The 19,750-nt window shown below is 40.5% G+C and overlaps 2 protein-coding genes and 1 pseudogene across 10 annotated transcripts in view; 2 read left to right on the top strand and 1 right to left on the bottom strand.

Annotated features, from left to right (window-relative positions):
- Window positions 1-18,603, bottom strand: part of CPN1 (carboxypeptidase N subunit 1) — a 60,726-nt gene extending 42,123 nt beyond the window's left edge. The window contains exons 1-4 of one of the 8 annotated variants that reach the window (XM_082425291.1): window positions 13,695-18,603; window positions 12,562-12,736; window positions 11,569-11,621; window positions 22-211 (exon numbers count right to left, since the gene is read on the bottom strand). Coding sequence is in view for 3 of the 8 variants with exons in the window: in XM_082425286.1 (XP_082281412.1) it covers window positions 22-241 (220 nt within the window). In the remaining 5 variants the exon portion in view is untranslated. Of the gene's footprint in view, window positions 1-21; window positions 2,723-4,731; window positions 4,789-11,568; window positions 12,737-13,694 lie in introns of those variants that run through there. The other 7 variants (XM_082425294.1, XM_082425290.1, XM_082425292.1 and 4 more) reach the window with 7 other exon arrangements.
- Window positions 1-19,750, top strand: part of ABCC2 (ATP binding cassette subfamily C member 2) — a 291,675-nt gene that overhangs the window by 249,138 nt on the left and 22,787 nt on the right. The gene's annotated exons all lie outside the window — the stretch shown is intronic.
- LOC309642986 (MSL complex subunit 3 pseudogene) lies at window positions 2,878-11,646 on the top strand (annotated as a pseudogene). The gene has a single exon. The product of its transcript is annotated as an MSL complex subunit 3 pseudogene (transcript).

Raw genomic sequence — 19,750 nt, 5'->3', positions numbered from 1 at the left:
AGACACATGCTCAGGGCTTACAGGGCTCGTGGATTCCAGGGTAGTCGCTGAATTCCAGCACGTAGAGGTGTCTCCCCTTCACACTGCGCCCAATGCTGTAAACCCGCGTGACATGGGGGCATTCATTGTGCACCTTGTACAGCGTCCGCACGAGGTCATCATAGCGGTGGTGGCGAAAGGTTACCGGGGCAACCAACTTGAAGAGAAGGAGCTGGAGGAAAATTGAGACCAGGTCTGACATCTTGCTGGGCTTTTTCAGAGACTCACTAAAATGGGCCCCGCTTCTCCCAGTAACCAGTCAAAATCCAAGGGCCAAGAACCAGCTTTTCCTAGTTTCCCACCAGTAAACACCAGTGTGACAGTGCCTGGGAAGAAAGTTCAGAACTGTCCCTCCAAAGCCAGAAGTTATTTATGTAGCTCTGGAATAGGCACTCATCTCCCCTCCCCCATTTCTCTGCCTCTCCTAATCCATGAAAACCTTTTGAAAGGTTTTTGCACTTCTTCAGATTGGGTAGTTTCACTGATTCTGGTTTACTGATTAACTGGACTGTAAACAGGCTTCAATAAATAGCTGCTTATAACCCTTTGATTCCCGGAGAATCTTGAGAAGCTTGGCCTGTCCTTGTTCCCTATATTACAATATAGGAAAGGGTATTAAAATAGAACACTCTGTCCTTTTGATCCATTCTACATCCTATCTTTCCGAAGCACAGCTCTGTTTTGTCCCTTTTCTCCTCAAAAATCTTTGAACAGATACCATTGAGAAAATGAAAAGGTGAGCCCCAGGTTGGGAGAAAACAGTTGTCAATCATGTATCTGACAATATATCCAGAATAAATCAAGAACTCTTACAACCCAGTAATAAAACAAATAACCCAATTTAAAAGTGGGGAAAAGATTTGAATAGACATTTTATTCAACTAAAGTAGATATATGAATGACTAATGAGCACATTAAAGATGTTCAACACTATTGGTTATTAAGGAAATGCAACTTAAAACCACAATGAGATATCACATCACATCCACTAGAATGGCTATAATCAAAAAGACACAATAACAAGTGTTGTCGAGAATAGGGAGAAACTAGAACCCTCATATATTGCCGATGGGAATATAAATGGTGCAGCCACTTTGGAAAACAGTTTTGCAGTTTCTTAGAAGTTTAAATATATACTTACTATACAATCCAGCAATTTCCTAGGTATCTACCCAAGAGAAATGAAAACACATATCCACACAAAAACTAGTATGTAAATGTTCATAGCAGTATTATCCACAATAGAAAAGTAGAAACAATCTACATATCCATTAACTAATGAATGGATAAACAAAATACGGCATATCCATGCAATGGAATATCATTTGACAATGGAAAGGAGAGAAGTACTGATACATTGTACAAGATGGATGAATCTTAAAAATATTATGCTCAGTGAAAGAAGACACAAAAGATCACATATTATATGATCCAATTCATAGGAGATGTTTAGAAAACACAAACATATAGAGACAGAAAGTAAACTAGAGGTTGGCTAGGGCTAGGAGTGAAAATGCAGAGTGACTACAAATGGGCACAAGATTTCTTCTTAGGGTGATAGAAGTGTTCTAAAATTAGATTGTGGTGACTGTACAACTCTGTAAATACACTAAAATTCATTGAATTGTAAGCGGGAAGCAGATGAATTTTATGGTATACAAATTATATGTCAATAAAGGTGCTTTTAAAAAATAAATAAAAATAATTAAGTACAGCCACCCAAAAGTTAACTATAAATTTACCATACAACACAACAATTCCACTCCTGGGTACCTACCCAAGAGAACAAAGACTTGTACACAAGAATATTCATAGTGGCATTATTTGTAGTAGCCAAAAGTGGAAACTACCCAAGTGTCCACCAACTGATGGATAAATAAAATGTGGTATATCCATACAATTGAACATTATTCAGCAATAAAAAGGAATAAAATACTAATACATGCTACAACATGGATGGACTTCAAAAACGCCATGCTAACTGAAAGGAGCCAACACAGAAAACCCTCTTATTGTATGATTGCATTTATATGAAATGTCCTGCAAAAGTAAACTTACAGAGACAGAAAGTAAAATAGTGACTTAGTAGGGCTGGGAGTGGGGAAGGAGATTCACTGTAAATGGGCATGAGGGATCTTGTTGGAGTGATGAACATGTTCTAAAACTGGGTGATGGTGACGGTTGCATAACTTGGTAAATTTACTAGAAATCATTGAATTGCACACTTAAAATGGATGAATTTTATGGTATGTAAATTATACTTCAATAAAGTTTTTTTTTTTTTTAAAACAAAGTTTCAGTGGAATTTCATGCACTAGAGTGTAAAATCCAAATGCTTCTGCCTGGTTTTCAAGTCACTCCTACCAGGTCCAATTGTGACCTCACCCCAGTGCAGCCCCGCTGCAGTGTCTACTGTCTTCTGAGCATGCCCTCATCACCTGCTTTCCTGCTTTTGCTTATGTTCTTTCCCCAGGTAGCTTAACTCAGCTCCAAACCCTGGGTCTTCCTCATGTCCCCTTGCAATTGCTGTTACCATCAGTCTTTGCATCTGCAATCTTATGACTTTGCCTGTTATGCACTTATCCACTGTGCTAGGTGTCAGGTGTTAGGATAGAGGGCAGCCCTGCTGATGCATTGTTCCCGCCCCCCAGGATGATCGTCAGCCTCTAGCACACAGCCTGGCATGGGTGCACATTTGTTGAATGAATGAATAGCCCCAATATTGACTTTTCCTCTTGCATCCTCCTGCACTTCAGCAAACTTTTCCAAGGAAATCCTATGCTTTTCTCACCTGTCAGTAAAGACAGCTATCAACTCTTGGTTATATTGGGTGAACAAACTATAGCCAGGCCAGTCTGGCCCACAGATGGTCTAGAGAGTTGGCCCAAGATCAGTACCAAATCAGCAGTACCACAGAGTAAAAACCACAGGATTTTGCACCCACTGCTAAAATCCCATAATTTTCTGATGAGATCCTGACACCCCAGGTGGTGAGGGCAGGCATCAAGAGAGAAAGCTGAAAGGACATCACTAATGCTGTTACACATTAAGCCCTTGATCTAGGACTGATGAAATAAAATTTATATTTTAAGGCAGGACAAGAAAAAATTAAACATAAAATTCTCTCTTTGTGTTTGTTTGGACCTCCTCCCTCCCTCCCTCATGTGCAGTGTGCATCCACATTACACATTAACCAGAGCTCCTCAAAGATGGGCCTGCTCTACAGTAAAGATCAATGTTTTTCTTAGCAATGTAACTTCTTAAAAGAATATTGTTCTTTCCCAGCTCTGTAGGGGGTCGTGGTGACTTGCTGCTCGCTTTCTACGTGCTTACGTGGACCATGTATCCTTGGTGAACTTTATGTAAAATATCAATATGCCATTTTGATGTACAATCCTTTGTCTCGAAAACGTATGTGACTGTGCCTTAGACTCCTAACAGGTGGAACGGTTCTCAGAGCTTTCTAAGAATATGCTTCCCGGAATGGGCATCATCAGAAAATCTACAAACAACAAATGCTGGAGAGGGTGTGGAGAAAAGGGAACCCTCTTGTACTGTTGGTGGGAATGTAAATTGATACAGCCACTATGGAGAACAGTATGGAGGTTCCTTAAATAACTAAAAATAGAACTACCATACAACCCAGCAATCCCACTACTGGGCATATGCCCTGAGAAAACCATAATTCAAAAACACACATGCGGCACATGCTCCGCCCACCCCGGAGCCTCGCCCTCCACCACGATGAGCAAATGAGCACCAGAGAGGGCGTGAAATTTAAATTCCACTCAGGGGAGAAAGTGTTGTGCTTCGAGCCTGACCCCACCAAGGCACGAGTGCTGGACGATGCCAAGACTGTCGATGTTATTGTTGGTAAAGACGAAAAAGGCAGAAAGATCCCAGAATATCTGATCCATTTGAATGGGTGGAACAGAAGCTGGGATAGATGGGCAGCTGAAGATCATGTCCTTCGTGACACCAATGAAAATTGGAGATTACAGTGTAAGTTGGCAAGAAAAGCTGTAGCTCGCCTGAGAAGCACAGGAAGAAAGAGGAAGCGCTGCAGGTTGCCTGGTGTGGACTCTGTCTTAAAAAGCCTCCCTGCTGAAGAAAAAGATGAAAGTGTTGAAAACTTAATAAGCAGTTCCTCTGATGACAGTAGTGAAGAAAAGGGTGAAGAAATAAGTGAAGAAAGTGATATTGAAGAAAAGACTGAAGTGAAGGAAGAACCAGAGCAGCATGCAAAAAAGGAAATGGAAGAAAGAACAATAGCTATAGAAATCCCTGAAGTTCTGAAGAAGAAGCTTGAGGACGATTGTTACTGTATCAACAGGAGGAAACGGTTAGTGAAACTTCCATGCCAGACCAACATCATAACTATTTTGGAATCGTACGTGAAGCATTTTGCTATCAATACAGCCTCTTCAGCCAATGAGAGGCCTCATCACCATCACGCTATGCCACACGCCAACATGAATGTGCATTATATCCCAGCAGAAAAGAACGTTGACCTTTGTAAGGAGATGGTGGATGGATTAAGAATAACCTATGATTACACTCTCCCATTGGTTTTGCTCTATCCACATGAACAAGTTCAGTATAAAAAGGTGACTTCGTCCAAATTTTTTCTTCCGATTAAGGAAAGTACCACAAACGCTAATCGGAACCAGGAGGAGTTCTCTCCAAGCCCACCTTTGTTGAATCCATCCACACCACAGTCCACAGAAAGTCAGCCAACCACAGGCGAACCAGCCACCCCCAAAAGGTGCAAAGCCGAGCTGGAAGCTTTGCAGTCTCTGAGGAGGTCCACACGCCACTCTGCCAATTGCGACAGGCTGTCTGAGAGCAGCGCCTCGCCTCAGCCCAAGTGCCAGCAGCAGGACACGTCTGCCAGCATGCCCGAGCTGTTCCTGCACCTGGAAAAGAAGACACCTGCTCATAGCAGATCATCCTCACCTGTTCCTCTGACCCCTAGCAAGGAAGGGAGTGCGGTGTTTGCTGGCTTTGAAGGCAGAGGAACTAATGAAATAAATGAGGTCCTCTCCTGGAAACCTGTACCCGACAGTTACCCCCAGGTGACCAGCCACCTCCACCCGCTTACATTTATGGGGCGCAACACTTGCTGCAATTGTTTGTGAAACTTCCAGAAATCCTTGGAAAGATGTCCTTTTCTGAGAAGAATCTGAAGGCTTTACTGAAGCACTTTGATCTCTTTCTGAGGTTTTTAGCAGAATACCATGATGACTTTTTCCCAGAGTCTGCCTATGTTGCTGCCTGTGAGGTGTACTACAGCACGAAGAACCCCAGGGTGATTTATTAAGGTTTTGATGGTTCTGGAAGAGCAGCTTCTCTATCTAGCTTTGCGCTCTCGGTCCCCAGTAAAGAACTAGGGAGTTGGTGGGCCTTCCTTACAGGCACAGTGAATGCGATACCCGTCTTGGGTGGCTGTGGCGGGCCCACTTGTTTGAGCTGCTTACCTCCCGTAGTTATTTCTGTTAAGGATTACTTCCTAGGTGCCTGAACGGCCTCCAACATGTGACCCTTGCCATGGTACATGTCACCTGTGACGGCCAGAAAAGAGCAGCTGTGTTCACAGTGAAATGTTCACGAACGTGTGTGTAGGTTGGGCTGTTTCAGTAGACGGAGTTACGTGTTAGCAATAACCACACTTTTTAGTTATTTGTTAGCATTAAACAAAATCGTTTTGCAAGCCGTTTTCATTCTTGTGATGAGGCTGAGCAACAAAACATTAGTTTTGCTTGGAAACCGAAAAGTAGTCCCAGAATATTTTAGAGGGAGTTGATATTGATGGCAAAAGAAAATGTGCAGCTATACATTTGCTTGTTACAGTTCCTTTTCTATAAAACCTTATTTTTGGTGATCTAAATAAAGCATTGCCTGAATGTTTGAGATTTTAGAGCTACACTTGGTTGTGTAATGTATAGTTCCCTTTCTGTAAGATGTTATTTTTGGTGATTTCAAATAAATCATTGCCCATCTTGTTGGAAAGAACCAAGAGAGAGTTTTCAAAACAAAAAAAAAGACACATGCACCCCAATGTTCATTGCAGCACTATGTACAATAGCCAGATCATGGAAGTAACCTAAATGCCCATTGACAGACGAATGAATAAAGAAGATGTGGTACATATATACAATGGAATATTGCTCAGCCATAAAAAGGAACGAAATTGGGTCATTTGTAGAGACGTGGATGGACCTAGAGACTGTCATACAGAGTGAAGTAAGTCAGAAAGAGAAAAACAAATATTGTATATTAACGCATATATGTGGAATATAGAAAAATGGTACAGATGAACCAGTTTGCAAGGCAGAAATGGAGACACAGATGTAGAAAACAAACATATGGACACCAAGGGGGGAAGTGGTGGGTGGTGGGATGAACTGGGAGATTGGGATTGACATATATACACTAATATGTATAAAATAGATAACTAATAAGAACCTGCTGTATAACAAATAAATAAATAAAATAAAATTCAAAAATTCAAAAAAAAAAAAAAGAATATGCTTCCCAGGTTACAATCTTCAGTTTGGCTTGAATAACATTCCCCCTTTTTCCCCTCTTAACTTGATGATTAATTGAATTTTTGTCAACAGGACAATATCTACTGTCATTATTGAAGGCTTGGCTTAGTGGTCCCGAGATAGTCCCAAATTGTTCCTCTGCAGAAGAATTCCCATTTCTCTGGTAAATGTCTCTTTAGTTCTTATGGTGACCTCACTCATGCTAAACAGATGACACCCATTCTCTAGGAGAGGGATGTACCCTCCCTGCTTGTATGAACTTCGGGTTGTTGTAAACAAGGAATACCCTCTGTACATCAGGGCTGAGGTTGACACTCCTTCCCTGGAATTTCACATAGAGTACCAGAGCATATGCCCTGAAGCCAGAGGGCATACAATGTCTCTCAAAGCAACTAGAAGTAGAAGGAACTTGAGTGTCAGGGGGATATAATATTTAAAAAAAATTTTTTATAGCTTCATTGAGATGTAATTTACATATAACACTGTGTACATTTGAGGTATACAATGTGATGATTTAATACATGTACGCATTGCAAAATGATTACCACGTTAGGGTTAATTAACACCTCCATCACCTCATGTACTTGTGTGTGTGTGTGTGTGTGTGTGTGTGTGTGTGTGTGTGTGTGTGTGTGTGATGAGAACATTTACAATCTACTCTCTTAGCAACTTTCAAGTATATAATAAAGTCCTGTAAACTACAGTTACCATGCTGTACATTAGATTCCCAGAACTTATTTGTCTTACAGCTTGAAGTTTGTACCCTTTGCCCAACATCTCATTTCCTCTACTCCCCAGCCCCAGACAACTACTATTCTACTCTGTTTCTATGAGTATGGCTGTTTTAGATTCCACATATAAGGGAGATCATACAGTATTTGTCTTTTTCTATCTGGCTTATTTCACTTAGCATATGCAGAGATATACAATTTTAAATACAAGTTCAACTCCCTCTTAGGCCATTTGATCTTGGGCCAAATAATTAACTTCTATAACCTCAGTTTCCCTCCATATAGGATGGAGAAAAACCAGCTCCTTCCTCATGAGTTGTGTGACTCAAACAAGATAATATACATAAGGCCTTTTGCACAGTGCCTGGCACATAGTAAGGGCTTAATAAATATTATTTAGTAGCAGCAGCATTAAGCATCTATCTACTCTGTGCTAGAGACCAAGCTAGGTGATGGAGATATAATTCATTCATTCAATACATATATTGAATATATCTAAAGGCTTTACTTGTATCATTATTTTTGATATAGAATAAAACCAACAAAGATCTTTGACCATGTGGTGCTTACATTCCAGTGAAGAGACAGATAACCAAGAGTGAAAAAAGCAGCTACTATCCTCAAAGATACAGACTAGTGAACAAGCACAACACTAGGGGAAGAGTGATGGATGCAACCACATGGGCCATCGAGCAGGGTCACCTAACCTAGTTTTGGGGGATCAGGGAGGGCTTGCTGGAGGATATGTGGGAGTTGAATCAGATCAGAGAGTCCTGTATCCTCCTGTGGTAGGTATAATAATGGCCCCCAAAGGTGTCCACATCCTAATCCCTGGAACCCATGAATATGTTATGTTACATGGCAAGAGAGAATGAAGTTTGCAGATGGAATTAAGGTTGCTAATGAGCTAATCTTGAGATGGAGGGATTATCCAGGTGGGCCCAGTGTAATCACAAGTGTCCTTATAAGAGAAAGAGGAAGGCAGGAGGGTCAGAGTCAGAGTGATGAGATGTGAGAAAGGCTCAGTGGGCCATTGCTGGCTTTGAAGATGGAGGAAGGGGCCATGAGCCAAGGAATGCAAGCAGTCTCTAAAAACTACAAAAGCCTAGGAAACACATTCTCCCCTGGAGCCTTCAGAAAAGAATGCAGCCCTGTCAACCCTTGCTTTTAGTCCAATGAGACCCATTTCAGACTTCTGATCTCCAGAACTGTAAGATAACAAATCGGGGTTGTTTTAAGCCACTACATTTGTGGTAATTTTTTACCCACAATAGGAAATGAATACACCCCCTAATACCTTAAGTCTTGGATAGAGCTGGGGTTCTTGGAAGTCAGGGAAAGCTGGAGCAGAAAGTTCACTTGTCTGACATCCTCCGAGGGTCTTGACTCAAATCTTGGGAAGCCAGCCCTGCAGAGCCTTGTTTAGGCAAATGAATCAAACTTCCCAACCCACACCTTCAGTAATCTTAGTTTTAAAATTTCTTTCTATCCTCCAGCAGTAACTCTGAGCTTCTGCAGTACAGTCTCAATGTAATTTAAGCCTGCTTAATAAATTATTAGTTGACTGGACCTATAAATGAATCAAGAGTCCAGCTCAATTCAAGTCAGCAAGGACTCTGAGAGCTACTTGGGTTTTAAGGGTTAGGAGAGTGGAGGGCAAAAGGAACCTGGCTGAGCGTGGAGAGTAAGGCAAGTCAGTCCTCAGGAAAGATCTTCCAATTCTTTGCCTGGAATGTTCTTCTCCCAGCTCATCTTATACTTCTGATATTAGCACAATGGTGAACTACACATGGAGGCCTTCCCCTGATATCTCATCTAAAGAGGCCTCCCCTGGTTATGCTCAGTCTTATCTCCTGTTTATTTCAATCAGAATATTTGACTTAGTCTGTACTTATTTATTTATTTGCTTCTTTATTGTCTACTGGCTTTCTCTTCCAGTAGAAGATAAACTCAGTGAAGGGCAAGACTAACTTATCTTACTTACTGTTCACCACTAAATCCCAGTATAATGTTCTGGATAAATTTTAAAATGAAGGAAGTAATGTATGAACTGAGATCTGAGATCTGAATGAATAGATGCTAACCAGATTAAAAACGGTAGAGGAGTGTGTGTTTGGTGAGAGTTTTAAGAGGGGTGAAGCTTATTGATCCCTCCTTATAACGCTGACCCTGTAGGAGTCTGCTGGGGTCTGTTCTTGAATTTCTTCTCTTTATCAGCACTTAATTCCAGATGGTCTCATCGACAAATCCCACTATAAGCTGATGACCCTCAAATTTATATTTCTTGCTTCTACTTCTCTGAACTCCAAAACTGTACTTCCAGCTACGTACCTCATACCTCCATGAGGATTTCTAATAGGTACCCATTCCTAAGGCCACTAACCGCCACTCCAGTCCCTGGAGCCAGACAGAGCCTTACAGATACACACTGTGTCCACAAGTGACACCAATCAGTGATGGGTCAATTGGATGAGGAGAAACCAACCGTGTCCCCAGCACTCCCTTTTCACCTTCCCCTATTTAATATTTCCTCAAAGCACTTTTTACCATCTGACATATTGTATATTTAATTGTCTTCTCTCCCTATAAGGCTATAAGCACCTTGTGGGCAGAGAATTGATCTCTTTTATTTTCTGATGTGTCTCTAGCAACTAGACTGGGGCCTGGCATGTATTAAGTTCCACTAAATACTTGTGGAGTAAGTGAATGATTGAATGATTAAATGCTTTTACCCACATAATCCCATTTGAACTTCACCTCAATCTTTCTTGAGACCATTATATTCCACTTACATATATGAAGATCCCTAAAATTTAAATGATTTCCCCAGCTCATATAACATATAGTTAGAAAATCTGGAGATTAAATTAGCTTTCTGATTCCAAAGCTTGGTGCTTTCCATAACACCAAATGCCTCCACCACGTGGGCCTGGTTACATCACAAAAACTGCCTTCAATCTGGCTTCCAGTTCTTAAGAGTAACTGAAAAATCCTTCTTTTAAAAAATAACTTTATATGCTTATGTAAAAATGAGTATGTTTGTTATGAAAACATAGAAAAATATGAGGATAAAAATAAGATACTGCCCCCATACCCCATCAGCTAGGACACTGTAATCAACTGGTGACAATCAATCTTATTGTGATGACTCTTAAAATCTGTTCTTTCCCTTTTCAGTTTCCCCAAATTGGCAAATATTACCATGATTGATCCAATTTCTTAGACCAAAACCTAGGACTCATCCACAATCCCTCTCTTTATCTCACTCCCCATATCATCAAGTTATACAGACTGCTTTGAAAGTATGTCTGAAAGTATGTCTGGAAACTGACTATTTCTCTCACCTTGACCACTGTCATCTTAGTCCAGGTGACCGTATCTTACTCGCTTGGATGGTGACAACAGCCCCATCATAGATTTCTTGTTTGGACAATGACAAAAGCCTCCTCAAATATTCTCCATTTCCATTTTTTTTTTTTTGCCCTACTAGTTTTATTCCCTACACAGTAGCCAGAGTGTTTTAAAAACATAAACTAAATTACTTTCTGACTCAAAACATTTCAGTGATTTCCCACACTTAAAATAAAAAATTCTTACAATAGCAAAAAGGGCCAGTAAGCAACGGTCACAAAATCCTTTTAATTTCTTAAACATACCAAGCTTATATCTACCCCAGGGCCTTTATACTTACTATTCTTTCTGCCTGGACCACTCTTATCTTAAATGTTTGCATGCTCTTATCTTAAATGTTTTCCCTTTACATCACTTAAGTCCACACTCAAATACCACCACCTTAGAGTGGCTAGCCCTGACCTTCCCACCTAAACTAGTCCCTGGTTGCCACCCCTTACCATTATCTATTCCTTTACTTGATTATTCTTCATAATACTTATCATTATCTAAAGGCAAACTATATAATTATTTGTTCCTTTTTTGGGGGGTTGTTTTTACCACTAAAATGTAAGTCGTATGAAGGCAAGGATTACTGTCTTGCTTTTATTTATTTATTTTTTTGGGTCTTTTTCTTTTTTTTTCTTCTTACTACTTTGTCCTCAATGCTTAACATAATGTTTAACACATACTAGGTGCTCACTAAATATTTGTAAAAGAATGAATTTGCAGATAGAGGGATAGATAATTTTACAAAAACGGATCATAGTCTTTATGCTTTTAAAAATAAAAATTACTACATTGAACATATATTTAACAGAAGAAAAAGAAGTTGAAATAAAGCTGAAGGAATCACTTACCTTTGGAAAAATGTTTCTTCACAAGACGAAATATTAGTTGCCAACTAATGGCTCTAAAGAAAAGAAAACCGGAAATCATTAAGGGATGGTGATTATGTTGCTATGTTTTTTCAACAACATTTGTAGAGAAGGAAAAAGAGTGTAACAGAAACAATTTAAACTTAAATGAAATTTATATTTTCAAGATTATTAGGTTGATACCTTTTCAAAGTGCATTTATCTGCCCTTTGCAGTAAGTTTCATTTACTCATCAAAACCCACCACAAAATCAAAGCTGTCAGTGTCTCCTATAAAAAGCCATGTGCTCCTGATGCTCCAAGGCTGTGCTGAGCTCTTTGTAATGCTCTTCTTTTTTTCTTTTATTTTTCTTCCTGAACTCTTCCTTTTGCCACCTCCCTGCTATTCTGCCTTCCTGAATGGCTTTCTCTATATTCTCTGATTTTCGTCAGTGTTCCCTGCCCCCAACACCCTATATGCTTCAGGACTAGATAGAAAACGCCAAATGATTGGAGCTTGACCTCTTTCTTACATAAATGGAGCTTGGAAGCAATAGGTTCAAGACCAGTGTTGTGCTCATCAAATGGCCCAGGCTCCTTCTAGCTTGTTGCTCTACCTATCTCAACACACACTTAACTTATTGTCCAGACAGATGTTCCAGCCCCATTGTCACGTTCACAATCCAACCACCAGGAAGGAGCACACCTTCTTCCTTCAAAAGCAAACTTCCCACCCTCACACCCTGCTGGTAAGAATGGATAAATGAAATGTGCTAGATACATATTCAGCAATAAAAAGAAACAAAGTACTGATCCATGCTGAGACATGGATGAACTTTGAAAACATTACGCTAAATGAGAGAAACCAGTCACAAAAAACCCACATATTGTATGATTCCATTTACATAGGGTGTGTGCATTATATCTCAATAAAGTTGCTTAAAAAAATAAAAACAAAAGCAAACTTCCCACAGTTTTACACATGACTCCCACTTACATCTCATAGGCTAGAAAGCAGTCACATGGTCATGCCCACACGCAGGGAAGCTAACAAATGCAGTCTTTATCCCAGCCAGCCAGCCAGCCATGTGCTCAGCTAAAAAACCAGAGGTCCTGGTATAGCACAGGGAACTATATTCAACATGTTGTAATAACCTATAATGGAAAAGAATCTGAAAAAGAATATATTATATATATATAATATATATATAACTGAATCACTTTGCTGAACACCAGAAACTAACACAACATTGTAAATTAACTCTACTTCAATTTTTAAAAATCAGAGGTTCTCTTACAGTTAAAAGAGAGGACAGCTATTACAGAACACTGACCATCTCTGACCCACCCTTTGTCAGACCTTGCACCTTGTCCATCTACCCGCAGAGGATCACTGCATGTACTTCTCAGGAACATGACACTTAATTTTAGGTAAACTGATCTCTTTCCCAGAGTCTGTACAGGGATGTGTTGGCTCTGTGTTCTCATATATTTTAGGTCAAAATTCTCTTCATTTGGCAGCCATTCTTCATAGTTTTGTTTTGTAACTCTTGCCTTGTTAATTGAAGGTGGAAGTTTCTTTTTTACTTTTTGCTCTTTTATTTTGCTTTCAGTTGGTTTCAGGACTTGGAAGTGAATTCAAAATGCCCTTTCCCTGCTATCTTTAACTGGAATTTGCCAGAAGAAATATTCTTGAATATGCTTGCCTCTAAATGCAACCCTTCCGGGGTTTCTTCTATTTTTGGATCTACCGGGACCTCCAGGGTTGGATGTTCACTGCTCTCTATAAACAAGCTGCTCCTCCCGACCAGATAAACTTCCCTCAGAACTTCGCCCCCCAACACACATTATCTGCTCCAGTCACGTCTCACTTGTCAATAACAGTTTTGTATAATCTGTAGACTGCTGTGCACACGTCAGTTGTATTTATTTCCCATATTGCCTTGACTAGGATGCCTTCCCACTTTGCCCCTTCCTCAGGGCCCTCAGGCGCAACCCGTTAAATCTAAATGCCGCCTGTTTGCCCCCAGAGCAGCTCTTCTTGGGATATGGCACCACCTGTTGCCCAAGTTGAAAACATGGGAGCTGGTCGAAATTCTCCCTTCTCATTCACCTCCCGCGTTTACTCACCCTCGAAGCCCTGTCACTTCTTTGCTGCTGATCTCACCATGCGTCCTGCTTCTCCCCTGCACAGCCGCTGCTTGGTTCTGCGCTCCTTCACCCCTGCCGGGACCGGCCCTGCTGCCTGGAACTCACCCACGCCAGCTGCACACCTCGTGCTCTTCCTTCAACGCAACCACGTCGCGCCTCCCGCTCGCCCCTCCCTTCTACCCTTCAGACCCTTTATTGGTTTTCCATTCTCCTCGGTTAATTCCAAACATCTGTCCCGGAAACAAGGCCCTCCAGCACCTGGCGATCACTGTCTTTCTCACCTCTCTTCCCCAACACCCTTCCTTCCTGCTGGCTTTGCCAAACAATGAGCAGTCTTTCAAAAGACTGCATTTTTTTCCCTCCAATTTTAAAAAATTATGGTAAAATACACCAGCATAAAAGAGTGTTTAAACAACTCCTCTCCCTCCATTTAGAAGCTAGCTGACTCCTATTTGTGTTTCAAAACCAAGTGCAGGCATCATTTTCTATAAAACTTTTCTATCATTTACCTCTGGTCTGACTTCTGTTGTACCTTTCTTGTGTTTCCTTAGAAAACTCTGTGCATACTTCTCTACAAACAGCATTATGCTGTCACTTTTGGTTTATTTGTTTGTCTTCCATGATTAAAGCATAAGGCCCTTAAGACTAGGGACAATATCTTGTTTCTGGATTCCCAGTCCTTAACCTATACTTGGTATATAACAGGGATTAAACAAATTCTGAAGAGTAATAACAAAAAATGAACTATCTCCTCTCTATTTACATTTTGTTGACCTTATAACAGGGCAGGAAATGACTCACTGGAATTCCAGAAATCCAGGCTCTTCCACATGCCCCCACTAACCCTGCTTCCAACAGGGCAATTGTTGGTTTAGTGACACGTTGAGTCAGATTGCCCTCTAGCTGATGGAAAACGTGCATGGCATGGACTCTGAATCCGTTCTGTGTACCAGTGTTGCCTAATTTGTCAATAGCCTGTACCTGTGTAATCCTTACTGGGAGTAAAGAGGTTCTTTCTGAGTTTGAAAAAACTAATGTAATATGTGTTTACTGATACGACATCATGTGAGGTATGAGGGTATCAGGGTATTAGGTTAACTGGAAAAGAGGAGCCTGAATCCAAGTGATCTGGTCATCTGTGATGACGGGACCAACATACATCAGACTCTGAGCAGCCTGTTAACTGGACCAGTAGCAGTCTATGGGTCCAAATGTAGTAGGGGGCAACTATATTTCATTGATTCTAAAGGTGCTCTTGATTTCACATTTTAATGTTTCTGAAACAGAAATGCATCTTAAAACAGATGGCATCTTAGATTCAGAGAAATACAACATTATAATAAGAAGTATAAGAGAAATCCAACATCACTATTATACCAGAGAAATATAATAACCAATATTAATTGATTTAATCGTAACTGAGCATGGAATATCACACATTAAAACAGGAAACAGAGTAGAGAAAAGCAATGAATGGCTAAAAGCTTGAATTTGCATTGACTGTGGGAGAATTTTCAGTGACTTGATAATAAAAACCATCATTTATGAGCCCCTCCTAATTGCCAGGGAAAATACATACATTATCATTAATCCTCACCCTCCTAACCTGGAAGGTAGGTGGCGTTAATTCCATTTTTTAGATGAAGATCTGAGAAAGTCTGGACCTGCCCAACGTCACACAGCTAGTATATGTCAGATATGATCAGATTTTAAAACCTATTGCTGATAAATTGTATAGATGATCTTATTTGCAAAGCAGAAATAGAGACACAGACATAGAGAACAAACGTATGGATACCAAAGGGGGAAAGGGGGGTGGGATGAATTGGGAGATTGGAATTGACATATATACACTATTGATACTATGTATAAAATAGATAACTAATGAGAACCTACTGTATGGCTCAGGGAACTCTACACGATGCTCTGTGGTGACCTAAATGGGAAGGAAAGCCAAAAAAGAGGAGATACATGTATACGTATAGCTGATTCACTTTGTTGTACAGTAAAAACTAACACAACATTGTGAAGCAACTATACTCCAATAAAAATTAATTTAAAAAAGAAATAAATAAAACCTATTACCTTTATTTTATTCTATGCTCCCTCTTGAAGAAAGCACTGACCCTAAAGATAAAAATAATTGTTACCTAAAAAAAAAAAAATTTTTTTTCAGTTTGAGCAACTAGATCATCACTGAAGAAACATATTCCTTCTGTGTTAGAAATTAATGGAGAAGATAAATAGGAAAGAGAGTCCTGAGCAAGCTTCTTGGGTTTTGTTTATAAGGGCCCTGAGAATGGAAATTCATGAGGGTTATTTCATCCTAAATGACCAAAACTATGAAGTTAAGTCCAGCTTCACTGAAAATTCAGAGCTAGAAATGACCACCCAATATAATTTTTGTACCGATTATGTAAAGACCTTTGAGACTTAAAAGTTGATATCTCTAAGCCTAAAGGCATTTTGTCCTAAACCTTTCTTGCTGTGATTTTAAATCTGTAGAAATACCAATAAGACAGGACCTATGCATGCACTTGAATCCATCTCTCCCGTCTCCTCCTCCTACAACAGCATCAGCTTCAACCTAGCCTGAGTTTACCAAGATCACTTGAAAACTCTAGATTGAATTGTTGACTCTGTAAGTGGCCCAATTGCCTCCAGTTCTGACTGTGCCTGAAACTAGGATGTTCCCTTCCCCTTACTAGCCTGTTCCAATTCTAGACTTCTGATGTCCTAGCTTGCTTTGACCTGGGATATTGCCTTGAAACTGAGTTTTGACTGTTGCATGACCTGAGGCAGGGTTTAAAAGACACCTATGAGCCAAAAAGTACTTACTAGTCATCATGCTTCTATTTTATCAGGAAAATGTATGCTAATTATTGATGCTTTTGTGCTTGTGTATATATTCTTTTTTTCAAAAAAGACAGCTTTATGGGAATTCCCTGGTGGTCCAGTGGTTAGGACTCGACACTTTCACTGCCAGGGCCCGGGTTTGATCCCTGGTAGGGGAACTAAGACCCCAGAAGCTGCACGGCACAGCCAAAAAAAAAAAAAAAATACAGCTTTATTGAGATATAATTCACATACTATAAAGTTCACCGATTTAAGTGTACAGTTCAGTGGTTTTTATAAAATACAGAGTTGTGCAATCATCACTGCAATCTAATTTCGGAATATTTTCATCACCCTTCAAGAACACTCCCTAGCCATTTGCACTCACTTTCCAGACCTACGCCATCACTAATCTATTTTCTGTCTCTATGGATTTGCCTTTTCTGGACATTTCATATAAATGGAATCATATAATACATGGTCTTTTGTGTCTGGCTGCTTTCAATGTTCATCCATGTTGTAGCAAGTATCAGTACTTCATTCCCTTTTTATGGCCATAAAATATTCCGTTGTATGGATATAACACCTTTTGTTTATCCATTCATCAGTTGATGGACATTTGGCTTGTTTCCACTTCTTAATTATTATGAATCATCCTATGAACATTCTTGTACAAGTTTTTGTGTTTACATATATTTTCATTTCTCTTGGGTAGACACCTAGGTGAAAGTGCTGGGTAATATGGTAACACTATGCTTAACATTTTGAGGAAATGCCAAACTGTTTTCCAACGTGGCTGCACCATTTTACATTCACACCAGAAATATATGAGGATTCCACCTTCTCCACGTTCTTGAAAACAATTATTATCTTTTTAATTTTACCTTACTAGTAGGTGTGAAGTGGTATGTCACTGTGGTTTTGATTTGCATTCCTCTGGTGACTAATGATATTGAGAACCTTATCAGGTGTTTATTGGCCATTTGCATATCTTCTCTGGAGAAATGTTTATACAAATCCTTTGCCCATTTTTAAATTGGGTAGTCTTTTTATTGCTGAGTTATATGAGACTCTTTCTGACCTAACTTTGTTAACATAGGAAGGGCCAACCATGGCCACAATCCAAAGCTAGCTGCTATTCTCTTGGGCGGAAACCCTCTAAGATCTCTCTCTCTCAGGCTAACATCTCATCTGTGGGAAACGCCCACACACCCTTTGACCTTAGGAATTCTGAGAGTATAGGCCATTCGAAATTAGTGGCAGCCATTGTCTCTCAAAGACTTCCCCAGGTGTATCTCAGCCCTCAGTACATTGTGCTACCCCAGTCCTGGGAACACTTGTCAAACTCTCTAAATTGTTTTCATGAAGTCCTCCTTGCTCGGTTTGCCATGAGGGGCAAGCATCCTCCTTTTATTCCTTTTGGTGAGAGTAGCGAAACACACAACCTTCTGCCTACTCACTCCTAAGAAATACTGTTTCTCAACTTCAATCTTATGAGAATTTCCAGGAGGATGAGGGGCTAAGGCTCAGAAACTATTTTTGAAGCAACTATTTTTAGCAAATTATTTTTGCAGCAACTCCTGATTGGTGATCTAGCACCATGCCTTGGAATGTGGTCATGTTTGGTAACTATTGCCTGGGTGGCCCAGCTGAAATGTAGACAGAGAGTTCCATTTTAATCCACACATTTTATTACACATCTTTAGAGAATGATTTTGCCTTAATGCAACGTAAACTCAATTAATGTTCATAACCACTCTGAAAGGGAGTATTGTGATCTCCATGTTACGAATGAGGAAATAAAGTTGGGGAAATGTTAAGGGACTTGCTCAAAGTGATATTTCCTTGATTTTACCTCGGCAGTGTGCAAATGGACGCTTAGAACTGCAATCCAAATGGCTCCAAATTTCATAGCCTGTGTGTGGGGCTAAGAAAATCGTGGAGCTGATGCCCGTGGTTTAGTCTCTGAAGGGACATGCAAGTGAAGAGAATAATCTGTCAAAAGTAATTAAAACGGAACTCCATTATTTATTTCTGTCTTTTAAAGAGCATTAAGCCAGGGCTTCCCTGGTGGCGCAGTGGTTGAGAATCTGCCTGCCAATGCAGGGGACACGGGTTCGAGCCCTGGTCTGGGAAGATCCCACATGCCGCAGAGCAACTAGGCCCGTGAGCCACAATTACTGAGCCTGAGCGTCTGGAGCCTGTGCTCCGCAACAAGAGAGGCCACGATAATGAGAGGCCCGCGCACCGCGATGAAGAGTGTTCCCCACTTGCCGCAACTAGAGAAAGCCCTTGCACAGAAACGAAGACCCAACACAGCCATAAATGAATAAATAAATAAATAAATAAATAATTAAAAAAAAAAAAGAACATTAAGCCACAAACATACTTCAATTCTCTTCCTTTTCCTTCTCAATTCCCTTGCTCTCAGCAGCTCCCCTAGAATTTATCCCTGTCTCCCCAAAGTCACCAAGTCAAACTGAATTCTCCCCGCAATCATCATCCTTCTGTTTCCTCTTCTCTTCTCTTTACGTTATTTTATTTTTTATATTTTTTAAAATATTTATTTATTAGGCTGTGCCATGTCTTAGTTGTGGCATGCGGGATCTTCATTGCTGCATGCGGGACCTTTGTTGCCACATGTGGGATCTTCATTGCGGCATGCAGGATCTAGTTCCCTGACCAGGGATCGAACCTGGGCCACCTGCATTGGGAGCACAGAGCCTTTTTCATTTTAATGATTTAAAAAAATTTTTTAATTTATTTTTTGGCTGCGTTGGGTCTTTGTTGCTGCACACGGGCTTTCTCTAGTTGTGGTGAGCAGGGGCTACTCTTCATTGCGGTGCACGGGCCTCTCATTACAGTGGTTTCTCTTGTTGCAGAGCACAGGCTCTAGGCGCGCGGGCTTCAGTAGTTGTGGCACGTGGGCTCAGTAGTTGTGGCTCACGGGCCCTAGAGCACAGACTCAGTAGTTGTGGTGCACAGGCTTAGTTGCTCCACGGCATGTGGGATCTTCCTGGACCAGGGCTCGAACCTGTGTCCCCTGCATTAGCAGGCAGATTCTTAACCACTGAGCCACCAGGGAAGCCCCTCATTGTAGTTTTGATTTCATTTCTCTAATAATTAGTGATGTTGAGCAGCTTTTCATGTGCTTCTTGGCCATCTGTATGTCCTCTTTGGGGAAATGTCTATTTAGGTCT

Source organism: Balaenoptera physalus, assembly GCF_965194825.1.
Source record: "Balaenoptera physalus genome assembly, chromosome: 14".
Lineage (NCBI taxonomy): Eukaryota > Metazoa > Chordata > Mammalia > Artiodactyla > Balaenopteridae > Balaenoptera > Balaenoptera physalus.
The sequence above is the reverse complement of the archived record's forward strand: the minus strand, read 5'-3'. Positions and strand labels throughout refer to the sequence as shown.